Here is a 17,554-nt window from a genome sequence, read left to right on the forward strand (position 1 = left end):
AAACATTTTTGCAATTCCATCGTGAAACTACTTACTTTTCCTGTCATTCTTGAACGACGAAACAGCCTACTTTTCTGTACCAAAAATAACAGAATCGAATAGTAACCCTTTTCAAAACAAATGCTGAAAAATTCTACTTTTCAGTACTGAAATGGATACTGAAAAGTTGAACTTTTCAGCACTTGTTAGGAAAAGTTATACTTTTCAACATTTTTTCGATTTGAACGATTCATTGACTCAATGCATGTATATTTGTCCTATAATTCTGTCCAAAGGGTGTTTTTCAGAATTGCAAAAAATGTTGTATGGAACTCGTTGCAAAACATGATTTTTTCAGCACTCTTTGTATTTATCCAACTCGGTGAACCTCGTTGGATAAATGTACGACTCGTGCTGAAAAAATCCTCTTATTGCAACTTGTTGCATAAACTACTATTTTTAGCTACGCCATTTAAACCGATTTTAGCCGTGAAAGGTCATTAGATAGGTTTTTAATGGAAAGCAGTTAAAAGTTCCAAAAATCTAGCCTAACATTTGAAAAGAACGTATGTAAACTTAAAATGCTGCCTTTGTCTGAATATAATTTTATCGGATTCTTTGGAAATTTTGCAAAATATAAAAAAATTGAAAATTGCCATTTTTTACCACCCTAACATCGCGTGGATCACCCTTAAGGCCAAACAGTTAATTATCAGAAATTTCAACAGTTTTCGGTTTAAAAAAATACTTTATGAGTGAAATTCACCTCTTGAAAATATATTTTTGGAAAGCTGAGAAAATGTTCTGCGATTTTCTCTTTGAGATTTTGAAAATCGGACAATTAGTTTCTGAGCCTCCAGCCTTACACTGAAATAAAAAAAAAGTACCAAATTCCTTTATTCTACACCCAAAGGAAAAATATATCTCAAAATCTGCAACATTGGATTTGCTGCAGAAAATGTCATATTTTATAACATTTTTTGCAGCAAGCCCGTAGATCATTTTTGCCCGCGTGTAAAAATTTCAGCGATCTGCAGTTCTCACCAACACATATAAAGCTGGCCCGTCCCCGAGCAACACTCCAAAGAGAAGCATATGTTGGTGCTCTTTCACTCACTTTTCATCAAGCGTCCATGGCGCGGTGGTAGCGTGTCGGATCAATAACCAAGAAGTTGGTGGTTCAATCCTCGTTCTACTAAGTGTTTTTTTTTTTGTGAAATACAACCAAAAAGCCGTCGGTAATTGTCGGTAACGGGCAAAAATGTCATACTCCTATATCGCAAAAAATGCATGAGGACAGATTTCATGCAGATTCTGATATACTTTCATGCCGCCATGCATCACAATCATGCGACTGGGGTGGGTGTAGGAATTTTGCCTCTTTTCCTTATTTAGTAATCGGGTTTTTTTGATTACTTAATAAGGAAAGGAGCCGATATTCCTAGAATTTAGGAATTCGGTATTTTTATTTTTATTTTTCAGTGTACAAACAATTCAAATCGATGATAATTAGTTTTTTCTAAGTGTCACCTAATCAGTCTGTTATTTTCAACTGATGTTGAATGTTAAAAAATGATACTAGCGTGAAATTTTATAGTTTTATGCTAAACTCACTGTTTGAATTCAAACAAAGGTCATTTTGTTTTACAAAATTGCAAACCCTGCACTGATTTAGCTGAACTTTTCGCCTAATCCTTTTTTTTGTAAATTTTTTTTTTATTAGGTCTTTTTCGGTACAGGGACCTGGTTAGGACCGAGTCGGCATTTGTAATTACATTGTTCTTAAAGCTATGGGTATTTACAGAGGATCTTGCCCTTAATAATCCTTTTTGCATAAATATCTCATTTACATTTTCTTCACTTTAGAGTTATTGAAATCTAGAGAAATCCAGTTTTTTTAGCGAAACCTAACACGTAGCCTTATGTGAGGGACAAACTTGCCTTGTGTTTTTCTCAGCTTGCTGTTTTTGCATGTGGGACATTTATGCGAACATGGGCAGGCTACTTTGAATGGAAATTTGAAACACGAAAAAACAGTTCCGATTTTTATGCTTAGCCAAAATTTAGAACGATTCATGATGTTTTAAACTTGAAATTTTTATATTATGAAAATTTACTTTTTCCTCTGAATTTACCCCACAACGCGATACCCCACAACTCCGTATAGGACCACACCGTTGACTGAATCATTCGCACCACTTCGTGCGCTCTAATGTGGCATTGTTTGCATGTTGGATTAGCGCCGCCAAACCGCTGCTCTGACTGGCTGCTTCTGGCCAAAACGAGGTGGCCTTGAAACTTGATCGCCGCGGAGTAACAAGAGTTTGCTTCAAAAAAAAAAGCCTGAGATTTTGCAACAATCAGCCATAGACTGGCACACGGACAGCCAAAACACAACACTGTAGCGTGTGCGTTAAAATTTTGGCTCAGCGCGTGGAAGGCAGCTAATGAAACTGAATTTGGTAAATGTTTGAAAAATGCCGGCCGAATAACAATGCACCCACTATTTGGGGATGAATTTTTAGCTTTTAAAATATTAAATTATGTTACAGGGCTGCGGAGTCGGGTCATATTTCAAGTGACTTCGACTCCGACTCCGACTCCGGCTTTCTGGGATTAGTCAACTCCGACTCCGACTCCGGCTCCGGCTTTCAGATCCAACCGACTCCGACTCCACATATTTTTAAATATTTCAAAAGTTAGTTTACTATTAATTCGAAAACATTGATAAATAGGATTATTTAAAAACTCTTAAGTGGAAAAACCGGTTTCTAGTTTTACAAGTTTTAGACGTTATTGAAGCAGAAATAATAAAACGCCAGTTTTGAAGGCATTTTCAGAAGAACAGTTAGGTAAGTAAATTTGGATTTATTTACTTAACCTCAAATTATCATTAAGTGGATTAAAAGCTAAAATATTAAATAGCTATTTTTAATGACCATTAAAAGAAAGCTGGCCTTAATGATTGATTTAACATACAAATTCAATTTGCTCACTTTTAAGTTGACATTTATAAGAAGCACAGTGACTATCATAGTCACCTTGTATTTTTAAATAACAATTTTAAACGAAACTATTTTTTAAAGCTCCATTGAAATTTTTAAGACGTACATGGACATCACGCCAAAGCTGAAGAAGTTTATTATTACAAATCAATGTATTTAAACAAATCTTCGTGGTAAGAACGTTTAAGGGGTCCTTTTCAAATATCCGTAACCTAGAAAATATTTTACCACGGAATTTTGGATTTATTTGATTTTTTATTTTTTTTTTTTATGTGTTTGAAAGGAGGCGCGCGACTCCGACTCCAACTCCGGGTAATCAGAAATTTTCGGCTCCGACTCCAGCTAATAAAATTTAGCCGACTCCGGTCCGACTCCGACTCCAGCTGTTCGAGTTTTTACGACTCCGACTCCAACTCCGACACCAGACTTCATAAAAAGACCCAGCTTCACCGACTCCGGATCCGACTCCGACTCCACAGCCCTCGTTAAAGGGTTCATCGCTCCCCCCACCGTCTAAATCTGATAACAGAAAGAAACATAAATCACAGTCGAAAATAGGTATGTGCTCTAAAACTTTCAGCGCACGTAAATTCACAGTTTGCTAAAACGACGACGCGATATCACCTTTTTTGGGCTGAACCTTGAATGAGAGGAGGAGCCGCTTAGTTTAAAATCTCCATGCGTGCTAATTTGCATTTTCCAGCGTGAAGTTTCTTCACCTCCGTCGTCGACGTCATCAGCATGCAGTCATCACAATGTGACTGGTACAAAGATCTGCTGATTAAACAGAGAGATAGATATTTTGCTTGGCATTGTCGCGGGTCACTTTTAAAGGTGGTTTATGGTAGTGAGCAACGAGGGTGCTGAAAAGTGTACTTTTTTTTTGGTGGGGAAACTGACACAATCGATTCAATTGTTTTAGTTTTGCGATGGGGAAATGTTTAAATTACTTTTTTAAGGCATGAGTGTGATTCGGTTTTTGGTTTTTTTAGCCAGTAGAGTCATGTTCAAAAGATCAAGGCTAATAAAGTCAAGTTTAGTTAAATTTGTTACGCAAGCTGCAATGCGAGCTGTGTTTCGAATAAATTTCATCAATTTCATTATTTGAATAAATTGTTGTTGATTTTGTTTCAGAAGGATGTCAAGATTGTTGAATCGATTCTCATATATCCCAAAGATTTTTTCCGTGCAAAAATTTAAGAGGGTGGTCACCTCGGGAAAATGTCGTGAATTCGACTGACAAACTGTGAAAAAAAAAGTTTAGCAAAAATTCGACACAAATTTTTCATTCAATACGTTTTTTTTCTACTATTCTAACTTTTCCTAATAACTAATAATACGGTGAAGGGACCATCCATTAACCAAGTGGGCACTTTTTTGAAATTTCAGACCCCTCCCCACCTTCGAGGAGAATTTCCATACAAAACAAACGTATTTTTGTATGGAACTAGGACAACCACTGAAATAACTTGCCATGGTTTTAACATTTCAACGAAAAAAATGCTGTAAATTGCATTGTGACATGAATTTTGAAAAATATTTGTAATGGCCGGAATGTTTTATAAGAAATTAAGTTCAGTTTCCAATCAAATTTGCGAATCAACAGTTCGAAGCTCTGTTCAAACATTTTCACAACCGAATGACTTTTGAAGGTTTTTTTCTTGAACCGAATGCCGAACCGAAACCGAATGAATTCATTCTTTTTAATTTGAAATGTTTTTCATTGCAATCGCCTGCGTAAATCATAAATTTAAAAAACGTTTGAGCTCGTTCAAAAATATTTTGAAAAGTTGTGAGTTTTTAGTGTATCGCACCACAAAAAAAAGAAAAATACTCGTTCTACGATTATTTTTTAACCATGTTGAAATGTGAAAAGGTTGCTTTTTATTTAAATTTGTATACAGAGAGTCAAATATTTGTCCGTACCCCTAATAAAAGTACAAAATCTGATCGATTTAAGTGAATACATTTATGAAATGTTGTTTCTGTGTCAAATACTAGTAGCTCTAGCCATTTGGTGACAACTTTGAACTTCTGATAACTTTGTTTAGTTAGTTTGTATTAAAAATTGGTTTAAATTTAGTTTTTTTTTAAGTAAAACTTATCAAAACTATTTAAAACAACTATTTTTATAAAATTGCTATTTTATGTTGTAAGAGTTTCTATTGAACAAGTTTCAACAATATTTGTTTAAAATAAACATTGTTTTCATCTTTTTTATAGACATTTTTCGACCAAACATACTGTTTCGGAACAATAGCGTTGAACAATCCGGATTGTTCCGGAACCGGTTTAACCCCTCGAGGGAATTTTGTGGTGGTCAGATAGAGAACAAAAAACCCAATTTACAATTTGAAGCATCCAATTTCGTCCACTACATCCCGATTACAAGTCCCTAGTCTGAAATTTAAAATTTTCACATTTCGTGCTGAGAATTTCTGTACCGTTCTGGGTCAGAATGGTTTGCTAAAGGAATTTGATAATTTACGGACAATTATTTGACCTCTTTTTTAACTTTTTTTAGTAAACTATTTTTGTATTTTTTAGACAAAGTATTTTTTTTGTAAATCCAACGACAGTGTCTTAAAGAGGACATTCTGCCGCGTCGATTGAAGTATAAAACATGGTAATTTAGTCGAATTTTATGTACTTTTATATCACAAACCTTTTTTCGTACGGGGGGGTACGGACAAATATTTGACTCACTGTTTGTCCCTCCCCTTCTTGACCTCAGCCAACGTCAAAAGACATAAACATGAACAATTTTCAGATATTTTTTAAATATTTTTTGCAGAGTTGGTCAAGCTTGACAACCACTTTTTCTGGCATAAAAATTTAACATTTGAAATTTTAATTTGATTCTTCATGCGAAAATTAAATTTGATTCTTCATTCGAAAATTAAATTTAAAAAAAAATTACTGTATTTCCGACGCTATCGGAAAATTACAATGATTTTTGTTTGAATCTCTGTAATTCCAAATGATTTCTTGCCTTCTTTTGTTACAACTAAAAAATTACAGTTTTATTATTAAAACGTTACTTAATCCACCTTTAGGTGGTTGGTGCCTTCCTCACATTCATAAAGTCCTTAACATGTTTAACAAATCAACTTTATTACTTTGATAGGGTTCGCTGACCTTCAATAATTCTGGCTCATCGGCAAGATCTGATAAAACACTATTCAACGATAGTTCGCATGGAAGATTCAGACAATATCTGAAATCCGGCCTCCAAAATGTGTATGAATAACACATAAGTGCTAATAATTTTTGATTTGGTTGTCAGATCCACGATGATTTGGGCTCATTGGAAAGGTCTTTTAATACCTTTCTGAAAATGTATAACATGATAGGTTTTCTTGCAAAAACCACCCTTTTTACAATCTTCCGGACATACGTCAAAATCGTTTTTAGCATAACTTTTGAGGTGCTTAACTAAGCATGCTGATTTTAAATAGAGACCTATAGAACCCTAAGACGGATCGAATCAGACTAATACGGTCAAAATCCGTTAATCGAGTCCGGAGATAATCGAGTGACAATTTTTTTGTCAACCCACCTACACACATCCACACATACATTTGCTCAGGACATGATGCCGAGTCGATATGTATACGTGAAAGTGGGTCTACGAGGTCAAATTAAAAAGTTCATTTTTCGAGTGATTTTATAGCCTTTCCTCAGTAAGGTGAGGATGGCAAAACATCCAAAGACCATCCACAATCCCCGTGGACATTTTTTTTTTGGTAATCTCAAACTCCCCTTCCCTCCCCCTTCCACCCATGGTGGACAATTTTTATACAAAAAAAAAGTTTTTGTATGGAGTGTCGACAACCACGCAACACCCCCCGCCCCCAACCTGTCCACGTGGTTTATGGCTAGGTCCCCAAAAATAAATATTATTAATAACTGCCAAAACAGATGATGCAAAAAAACGTCCTGTTTGCTGTCCTTCTTGCTTTTCAGTAAAATATTTAATTCACGAAAACAAAACATAGATTTATCGATTTTGACTTTCTAAAAGGGCATGGAGCTAACAATTTACATACCTTCAGAATATTTTCTTTGATTATCCAATACTTTAAGTTAGAGCTCAAATTTCAAGAAAATTGCAAAATTAACAAATGCTTTTCAACCTTATAATTACAGAACCGTATGCAGGAGTCGCTGAAGCTGTTCGACTCGATCTGCAACAACAAATGGTTCACGGATACCTCAATCATTCTGTTCTTGAACAAGAAGGATCTGTTCGAGGAGAAGATCCGGAAAAGTCCGCTGACAATCTGCTTCCCCGAGTACACCGGTAAGAAAGCGCGCGCAGCTAAAACCCGCTCGGAATAAATCTAAACGAAACTTTTATCTTGATTTTGGTTTTCCAAATAGGTGGCCAAGAGTACGGAGAGGCAGCGGCCTACATCCAGGCGCAGTTCGAGGCTAAAAATAAGTCCACATCAAAGGAAATCTACTGTCACATGACGTGTGCAACGGACACCAACAACATTCAGTTTGTGTTCGATGCCGTCACCGATGTGATCATCGCGAACAATCTGCGGGGCTGTGGCCTGTACTAAGGCGGGACCGTGGCTGGGCCATGGCTTTATTTTATTTTTCGTTTTTTTATACACTACGATTATTGTCAGTACACTCTCTTTATGCTATTTTTTTCTAACGGGGAAAATGAGACAACAGTAATTATTACAAATTTGACTACAAAGTATGTAGAGATGCGAGAGGGAAAACGGTAGAAAAGTTTATATTAGAATGAAGGTGGATTGAAACGGAACACAGAAAGCGCCACAATGTGAGAAATTGAGAAATAAAAAAAAGTATGGTAAAAGTGTGCAGGAAAAGGATGAGACAAGCAAGAAAATCGGTGTTCATTACAGAAGAATAGTACATATTTTACTATTTTTTCAAACACTACATTTATTACAATAATACATGAACAGACACATGAACGCTACGCAGAAATATTTCAGGCTTCGAAGCTCAAGTAATTTCAGGGAGCAGTTCACAAAACACCGTAAAGATTCATTTCACTCTCTGCTCTCATACCCTCATACATGTATCGTCTCTTTGTTTGCTCTAAAGTTTACAAACTAAGTTTATTTATTGCGTATTCATATAGGACAATTTGGGAGAAACTAAGTTAAACAAAAATCAACAAATATGCTTACAGCCAGGCTTTAGTTGTGACCAAACCAAATCGCAGAAGGCTGGGAAGCCTTCAAAATCAAAAAGCTCAAAGTGCGAGTCGCGTAGCTTCACAGCGTAAAAGAACAAAGCATGCCATGAAATTTTATGTTTACACACACATGCAAATGCATCCGAATTGTAAATACAACTACTTTATTTGATAAGAGCTTACAATATGTAAAAAAAAACAGAACGAATGTGAAGTAAGCAAATCGTTCAAAATTGTAAACAACGCACACTTATTTATTTATTTACAACTTTAATTGTATTTCTAGGGTTTATTTATTTCACATTTGCTTTCAGCTATTCCATTGGCAAAAAAATCATAAATAATGCAATCGATTGCACAAAACAGGAGGATTGAGCATCTCACTAACATTCCTGACCGCACACACTGCTGCTTTGGCCGGAAAATGTGACCAAAACAGTTCGGCAGAAAACTGCAAAGTATTATCGCTTTTTGTGCATTCCTTCGTGTACAAAACAAGTCTTCTTTTGAGTTTCAATGCTACATTAATTTTCTCGAATTTCGAATTTCAATTATTTTTATGGAAAATTGTGATCGCAGCAACCTTTTATTGCTTACAAAATAAACTAAAAAAATCCGACGGTTTGTTTTAAACAGCTATGAAAGCTTGCTTTGATCGCTTACCCATTTCTTTCAAAACTCCCTAATTTCGTAAAAAAAAACTGCCAGAATCGCATTTTCGTAGTTTTTCCTCTTCTCTCAACTGAATAACTTCCGCAGTGAGAGAAGCTGAAATATCCCCTCTCTCGCCCTCTTTCTTCAGCATACTTCCATCGTTGCTGTGAGAGAATCAAAGCGGTTTTGTTCTCTCTCGCGGAAGAGAGTGAGCGAGGAAACATTTCGTTCGCTGAAAATTACGCGAATTTGATTCTGGGCATGAAAAAGAGAAGGGAAAAGTGTCCGATTAAATTAGTTTACCTTTATTTATTTTTTTCGCACTCACATGCAGTTTAGAAAAATGAGATCAATACTTGGTAGAGCGAAAGGAGTAAACATTAAGAGAACAAAACAAAACTCTTTGTCATCATTTGTGCCAATTTTGTAGGAAAAAAAGATGCATGTTTGTACACTAGATTTTGTACGTTACTCACACTCGGAAAAATAAGCCCTTCTCGCCATAATCAAATATAGGACAGATTTTCAATAGAACCAAAATCATGTGAGAAATGCGTGATATGCTGCGGAAATTGCGTGATTTTTTGGGATATTTTACGCTGAAATTTTTTTCTCAGACGAAAATATTATTTTCGAAAAATCATGCAAATTTGCCAGCGATATCCAACAGTGGTCTTTCGGATTGTTCTGTGAGCATTTAGTTACATCCTGTCGTGAGCGATTTCTAACCAGAAAGGAAACGCCGAAAAATTAACGAAATCACCAATGACCAAAACCAATATTTTTATAAGAGGAAATTACACACTTCGTACAAATGACTAATGTGTTAGTGACAAAAACTGGTAAGATGTTAGTCTCTATTTTTTCTAAACTGTTGCATTGCGTTGGAGAATCACACAAACAAGCACACCTACAAACACGAACACAAACACTAATGTGTTAGTGACAAAAACTGGTAAGATGTTAGTCTCTATTTTTTCTAAACTGTTGCATTGCGTTGGAGAATCACACAAACAAGCACACCTACAAACACGAACACAAACACAACTATCAGCTTTACGTTCCGGTTTGAGATAATTTTGACAATCGTCCAACTGTTGTGTTGATTCAAGGTACAACAAGTAGCGAAAGTGTTAGAGAGCGATTTCAGCTTTGAATTTTTAAGGTAGCAAACCATGCTCCAGCATAGCCGGCCATGATTGTGTGTTTGTCAAGCAACATGGCCTACTAAGTCCAGGATCGGGAGGATTTTAAACTTTTCAATGCAGGGTTGAAATCGCATACTTATAAATATGTATTCAAAACATTTTTTGCAATCACTTTTTTTCTCTCCACTAATCAAACGGAAAAAAGCATCGTGCGACAAGCCAATCATTACGCTTTGATTTAAAGTTAAATCACTGACGCAAAAATGAGCAAAGAAAGCATCCTACTTCCGCACTAATTGTTGCGCGAAACGAATTAGAATTATTATCAAACCCAAATTTAAATTCTAGTCACCCGCAGCTGAACAACAACCAAAATCTCTATTTGCGACATCCACAAATGACGCAATCAAAACTTTTTAGCCTCTAGATTTGACGATTTTAATTTTCTTTTGTACAACGAGACAAATTTGTTTTTTTTTTAATTTAGCACATGACCAAAGCCATAAGGGAGCACATAACTAAAATCGACGACGTGTCACGTCTCTGGTGACGCTTTTTGCGTTATGATTAAGCATTATTTAAAGAAGAAAGAAAAAAACAAGAACACTGTTCACTAAAATTTGATCTATTATCACCAAATATGGGGATGGAAATCTTGCGCATTTAGCTAAAAACAACCATTCAAAGCATAATTTAAAAAATACAGCTGCTATTATTAAAACTAATTGAAACAAACAAAAAAGTTAGAATATATTCGACGAAATATATCCGCTTAAAAAATATTATTAGTCTATTTTTGAAGAAAACAAAACTAAGTAGGAAAAAAAAGAAAATAGTTCAGTAGTTTAAATAAGCACGTCATTAAAGCAAAACTATTGAATGAAGCTCTAAAATAAACTGTAAAGATACATACAGAAAGCTTAATATAAACTTCAAACCTCCAGAACAACAACAAAAACATATATCAAACGTCGTCTCCGAATCAAAGAGATCAAACAATAAAACACACACAAAAAGCAACATTGTAAAAAACTAAACCAATCAAACCAAGTAGGCGCGCAAGCATACAACTAAAAAAAAAGATCCGGAAATTATTCTGCAGTCAGTGACGCGAAACAAGGCATAAAACGCGCGACTAAAATTCAGGCCCTAACATTTCTCAACCCTGGTTTGGAATTTGTCCAAAGAGGGAACAAAAACAAATAAAAATTGTCACACAAACATGATCCTTGATGTAGAGAAAGAGGAGAAAAAAAAAAAACAACTAACGTAAGACGTAAGCGAACAAACAAACAACAAAATCGTGAAACCCAAGTTGTCGATGCACTAAAGAAAATACAGAAAGAATTTAAATTAAGGGGGTAAAAGGGGAAAAATACTAAATCCTAGTTAATGAAACACAAACACAAAAAGAAGCCATAAAGCCATATGGTTAAATCTGCAGAAAAGCAACAAATTTAGACATTCATCATCATTACATTTACTAAGGTAAGAAGGTAAACCAGCAAAAACAACAAAAAAACAAGCAAATCATATTCACAGTTCCCCTTAAGCATACAATTTGTTAACACAGAAAAGAAAAAAAACATACACAAAAAGTGAAACAAACAAGCGATCATTAGCTACGTATTACTGAACAAACAAGTAATAGTAATTTAATGATACAAATAAAATAATTAAGATTGCATAGTTACAGAACACACACATACACACAAAACAAGTAAGAAATGAGAAGAAAAAACACATTAAAACATCACTCTGGATAATGCAGTCAGAACAAAAACAAACCTAGAATTCACACAAGAAATTACCACTTTAATGAGAAAAAACACAAGAAAGAAAGAAAAAAACAAACAAAAAAGGTAAAAAATATATATTTAACTTAATGTGTATGTAATTTTATGTGTGATGTAAAAAATCGGAACAAATAAATGCGTTTTAGCCACTAAAGTCATAAACTATCTAACGGTGCTGTTTTATTTGTGGGGCTTAGGCTCCTTGCGAAAATGCCTATCCATATCTGGGTGTAAACATCATTGTTCCCTCTTAAGTTAGATGACAAATATCGACAAATATCAAATGTGAGATTATGAATTGGGTTTTTTGTTGGACGTCAGACACAGCATAAACAGCGTTTCACTTTGCCTTGGCGGAGTAGCCGATCAATCCCAAACATAAAACATGCTCTAAACGTCGAAATTTTCAAAAACAGAATACGGGAATCGATTTTCCAGACAATTTTACATAAAAGTTTCCATATTGATCATTGTCCTATGTCAAATCCTCGTGAAGTAATAGCGGTTTTCTTAATAGTCCGGTAATAGTAGTTTATGCAACAAGTTGCAAAAAGAGGATTTTTTCAGCACGAGTCGTACGTGTTCCTTACCTGGACGTCAACCGAAGAGCACGCAACATGATCAGTGCCATTGCATGCTCTTAGGTATCAATCGTTGGCCTGCATGTTAACCACTATCCTAAGTTAAATCCTTGTGACGTTACAGTCCGGTAAAAATATTTACGAGACTGAAAAGTCAAGTCTGTCACATAGAAATTGTCAAAAACCATCAAAAAACCAAATTGTTCAACATTTTTATTTAGAAAACATATATGTCATATCCTCGTGAAATAATAATAATATAAGCCCGATCTCACACACACTAGCACGCCATTTGATTTGCTGGAGGGTACAAAATTTAACCTCAATCTTTTTCGTGTACGTACACGCAATACATGCGCACGTAGATAACTCTATTAGTCCACTACAAATATTTATAAAAAAAAATTGTGTGCGCAAAAAAAACAAAAAAAAACAAAAAAAAAATAAAAAAAAATTATACCTATAAGCCAGGATTTCTATACAGTCCACACTTGATTATCCGAAGTTTCGATTATCCGAAGTTTCGATTATCCGAAGGTTTGTATGAGACTTCGAATAATCGAATCACGAACAAAAAAAAACGTATTGTTTCATTTTCTTGTTTTTTTTTTTCATAAAATTTGAGTTCTTCGACCCCTTTTAGTCAAATTTGAGTTGTTGATTGCCTTTTAAAAATAAAATGCATTTTTTTCAATATTGTATCACCGCCATTTTGGCCACCATCTTGGATTTAAGCGTAGTTTAGGGGTTATACCTATGCTCAACAATCAAAAATTAGACAACGAAAAAAAATTTTTTTTTATGCTTCGATTATCCGAAGTTTCGATTATCCGAAGTGAATTTTTTCCGAGGCCTTCGGATAATCGAGTCTGTACTGTATTTCAACTTCAAAATAAGCGAAATAAAGCGAAAAATAGGCTATAAATGGGGTCAAAATATGGATAAACCATTAGTTTTAGGGAGTGTTCTTTTATTACGTAACGCAGTAGGGGGGGAGGGGGGGTCGGAGGCCGTGTTACGCTCCATACAAAATTTTTAAAAATTGTATGGAAATTTTGTTACGAGGGGGGGGGGGAGGGGGTCTACAAGTCCGATTTTTCGCGTTACGTAATAAAAGAACGCTCCCTTAGATTAACAAAAATAAAAAATGCATAAAAAGGTTAAGAGCGCCTAATTCCATTTATAGCTCACTAAGTCGCGATGGCCTAGTCGTTACCCTTTTAGCTTACCAATCCAAAGGACGGGGGATCAAACCCCGTCTCGAGCGACTTTGATTTATCGTTTATGTTCAGAGTTTTAAGAGTTATATTTTCTGTCCAGATTTTTAAGCAAAGATGGCGTTACGAACGGTAAAAGCCCGAAATGTCAAAATCACGTAGTGGTACCAACATTACAAAAAAAAGTGTGCCATGGCATGACAGCCAAACTTTTTTTCTCATGTTGGTACCACTGTGCGATTTTGACATTTCGGGCGTGCACCATTCGTAACACCATCTTAAAAATCTGGATACTTTCTCGTTGGGAGCAAATGGGAATTCGAACCCAGGGCCATTCGCTTACAATGCGAACACCGTAACCAGTCAGCCATGGCCGATCCAGGTTGTTTTTGTTATATCAGGAATGTCATGAAAACGTCCGATTGTTGGATGGGAGAATGGATTCCGATAAATAATTGTTATCCTGCAAGATGAGAGAGCAGTGAGGAACAAAGAGAAAATTTCTTCGTGGGAAGATATCACAACTTTTACGATTATTTTGAATATTTTTATTAGGTACAAGTTACATGAGTAGCTTACATTAATCCTATATCATAGATAATTTATGATGACAGAGTGTGTGTCATTATCTTTATTTACACAACACTCAAGAGGGAAAGTGGTCGTATTTCATCACTAGGTTGCTTTTGCAAACGTTTTTCGAAAGTCTTTCTCTACTTTTATTAATTAAATATTTAAAGAATATGGTCAACTCAACTGCTTTTTTTTTTCAAATATTACTGTGTTCATTGACATTTTAAATTACGGATCAATAAATGAAACCACTTTACTGCCCCTGTTCGCATAAAAGACCCATATGCATTTTCATCACTTTTTTTGGTTTAAAATTATGTGAACTTTCAAAAAAGCTAAATACATTTATGCGAACAGGGGCAATTTTTCTGTTTATGAAATGACTCATGTATATCCTTTTGACAAATGGGCCAAAGCAAATGGGAAAACGGTTGAGATTTTTTTTAAAATATTAACTGGGTGTTTGAGAAAATGCATATTTATGGCATCGTTGATAGGTTTTGTAGTTAGAGGTATTGATTTTTTCAAGCAAACTCACTAGCATTCGAAAAAGAAAAAAAAAACAATCAACACAATAAGTAACAAAAAATAAACTTAAAATTACATCACACAAGTTGGTTCAAGGAAAAGCAGACACTGAGAGGACACGCGGTCAACCGGGTAGCCACGCTGGACGGGACAGCTGGCGCCCACCAAGCTATAACCGCTTTCAGTTTTCCGTAAAGTACGGATGCGCCATCGCCTGTTCCGCGCTCAGTCTCAGCGTAGGTCGACAGATGAGCAGCTTTTGCAGCAAGTCGCGGCCCTTGGAGTTGAGCCGGGGCACCAGCTGGCTCCAGGACGTCGTCGGTGGGTACACTGGAAGAGGGAATCAATTCGATTATTTATGGTTGAAAGAGCGACGATTCGAGACTTACAGGGGAATGGTTTGTAATCAGACAACTGTGTAATGCCCGGCCAGGTGTCTTCGGTGGGCGTTCCGAGCAACTTGAAAATTCGCTTCAACTGATCGTCGACGTCCGAACCTGGGAAAAGCGGCCGACCGGCATTAGCAAGCTCGGCGAAGATGCAGCCCGCTGACCACATGTCGATGCTGGTCGTATACAGCTTGGCACCGAACAGAACATCCGGCGGTCGGTACCAAAGTGTGACCACTTCCGCCGAGTAACATTTGACCGGAATGCCGAAAGCCCGGGCCAACCCGAAATCGGCCAGCTTGAGTTCGCCGTTTTTGTTGATTAGCAGATTCTGGGGCTTCAAATCACGGTGCAGAACGTTATGGCTGTGGCAAAAGGCCAAACCTCGAAGCAACTGGTACATGAAGCTCTTCACAACATCCGGATCTATTTCGCCGTTCAAACTATCAAAATATTTTTTAAGGTCCTGGTCGCAGTGCTCAAAAACGAGGGTCAGTTTCTTGTCCGAATGCAGCACATCGTAAAGCCGGACAATGTTTTTATGTTTCAACTCCTACGGAGCAAACAAAATTTGGTCACAATCCAACAAAAAAAAAAATACTCATCTTAAATACCTTCAGCAGACAAATTTCCCGCAGCGCCGAACTGGGCACCCCTTCGTCGTCCTCGTCCAATCGAACCCGTTTGAGAGCCACAATTTCGAGCGTGTCCCGGTTCTTTCCTTTGAACACGGTTCCGTACGTTCCTTCGCCGATTTTCTCCAACTTTTCGTACTTTTGCATGTTTACCGATTGCCTCTCAGCACACTCCGCTTCACACCGAGAGCACGAACGATCCGCGGATTTTGCTTTCACAGCAAATGCGATCAAATTACAAAATGAAAATTGATTGATTTGTGAAAAAAACCGGAGACACAACAACGCCAACAACAGTTTTTGTTTTTCTTACGAGAAGTTGTCAAATTTGCAGAAAAAAAAAACAACTACAAGAGCATTCATTTATGACGCGACTGAGATTTATCAGTCGCTTTGGCGTAAACGCCAAAGTATACCCAAATTTGATTAGAGCTGTATAACGGTTTCACCCACAAGAGCTTATACACTCAACCCCCGGTGGTTGGTCACTTTTACGTTTGACACTTTTTTAGTTTGTACCCCGTTGGTTGGTCAAAGTCAAACTAAAAAGTGACGAACTGTCACTTTTTACACGGCGCTCATACACACTATCTAAACACACGTTCAGTAGTGTGTGTGAACTCCGTGTAAAAGGGGTGTCAAACTAAAAAGTGACCCCGTTCGTTTGACAACAGTTGGTGTCAAACCATCGGGGTTTGAGTGTAGACCCAAGTATCCATCCAGCACTACACGCAAACCAGGGGATCGCAATAATTGAGATAAATGTCGCAAAAACGAGATCAATTCTGCCAACTCAATTTTTGAGATCAGTTTCTTTTGTTTACATTCGCAATTTTGAGTTGGAGAATGCGAACTCACTATTGCGATGGAACTTAGTCGTTTTTGACAAGTTCTGGACTTAGCGAAAATCTATTTTTATTCTGTTTTGACATTTGCGGGGAGTGTGACACAAACAAGCAGCGAAAAAGATCGGATCGGGCAGAGAACCGTAAATGTGACGGAAACGGTGGCCAGCGATTAATTTTCGGCTGGAGCGGGAAATACGAAGTTTAAGTAAGTTTATTCGGTAAAACAGTTTAATCTTTCATTCAAGGCTACGAAGTCCAATAACAACAACAATTATCAAGATTCCGGTTACGCGTCCGGCCTAAGAACCATCTCCACTAGACGTAGGATTGTACGTAGTGATCGGAGAAAAATATTAAAGTAGTGCTGTTGGGATATTAAGGGAACCACTTTGGTTCCAGTTTCAATCCCTTAACCTTTATTGTAAGGATCGTTTTAAGGTTATGATTATATTTTCAGATTCCTCCTCGGTAACCATCCCTGGCGGTATTTTTTTCACCGCGGCAGATCGCGTACTCGCGTTCGCGGCTGTTGTTTTCGACCATCGAAAATCACACGGCCGCCTCAACGAAATGGTCTGATTCCGGATCTCCAAACAGTAAGTAGGGGAAATCTACCCTTTCCAATCAAACACCTATCTTCATCATATGGAGAGTTTGATGCTCGATTAAAGCTCCAAAAATACTATTTGGGCTATAAACTTACCAGCAACAGCCCCGCCTCGAGTAAGCACGCAAATGTATGCCACTTACTGGCCAAAAAGATCACATTTAATGCACTTTTGATCATAATTTGTATTTTGCGAGACCACTTCTCATCATTTTGTTGGCACACACAGTGACACACACGAGAATCCCTCAAACGCTTAATGAATATCGCCAAAATTAACTTTTCACTTTCGCTTACTTTTTCACGGCGCTTAAGATATGAAATTGCTTCCAACTACCAACAACATGTTCTTTTGATCATTAGTAAGGCACTCACTTGAAGAATAATCCCGAAAAATGTAATAAATTAG

The 17,554-nt window shown here is 36.7% G+C and overlaps 2 protein-coding genes across 11 annotated transcripts in view; one reads left to right on the top strand and one right to left on the bottom strand.

The window, feature by feature from the left end:
- LOC6030853 (G protein alpha o subunit) overlaps positions 1-11,937 on the top strand; it is an 84,323-nt gene extending 72,386 nt beyond the window's left edge. For all 10 annotated transcript variants that reach the window (XM_038265244.1, XM_038265248.1, XM_038265249.1 and 7 more), the window contains 2 exons: positions 7,134-7,287; positions 7,368-11,937. In XM_038265244.1, coding sequence (XP_038121172.1) covers positions 7,134-7,287; positions 7,368-7,555 — 342 coding nt within the window. In that variant the 3' untranslated portion in view covers positions 7,556-11,937. The remainder of the gene's footprint in view (positions 1-7,133; positions 7,288-7,367) is intronic.
- Positions 11,938-14,090: 2,153 nt separating this feature from the next.
- On the bottom strand, positions 14,091-16,016 carry LOC6030852 (cyclin-dependent kinase 5 homolog). Its single transcript, XM_001841683.2, has 3 exons — positions 15,670-16,016; positions 15,056-15,608; positions 14,091-14,996 (listed from the first exon to the last, which is right to left on the bottom strand). Exons 1-3 carry the CDS (start codon positions 15,835-15,837, stop codon positions 14,848-14,850), a joined length of 870 nt encoding a protein of 289 aa, XP_001841735.1. The 5' UTR covers positions 15,838-16,016; the 3' UTR covers positions 14,091-14,847.
- Between the last annotated feature and the right edge of the window lie 1,538 nt (positions 16,017-17,554).

The sequence above is a fragment of the Culex quinquefasciatus genome, chromosome 3, assembly GCF_015732765.1.
Source record: "Culex quinquefasciatus strain JHB chromosome 3, VPISU_Cqui_1.0_pri_paternal, whole genome shotgun sequence".
Taxonomy (NCBI): domain Eukaryota; kingdom Metazoa; phylum Arthropoda; class Insecta; order Diptera; family Culicidae; genus Culex; species Culex quinquefasciatus.

Bases quoted from the DNA above. Each gene is read 5' to 3' on its own strand.
- LOC6030852 (XM_001841683.2), bottom strand. From the start codon at position 15,837: ATGCAAAAGTACGAAAAGTTGGAGAAAATCGGCGAAGGAACGTACGGA. The intron at 15,609-15,669 runs GTATTTAAGATG...TTTGCTCCGTAG, and splicing joins GGGAAATTTGTCTGCTGAAG to GAGTTGAAACATAAAAACAT. The intron at 14,997-15,055 runs GTAAGTCTCGAA...TCCCTCTTCCAG, and splicing joins TGATTACAAACCATTCCCCT to TGTACCCACCGACGACGTCC.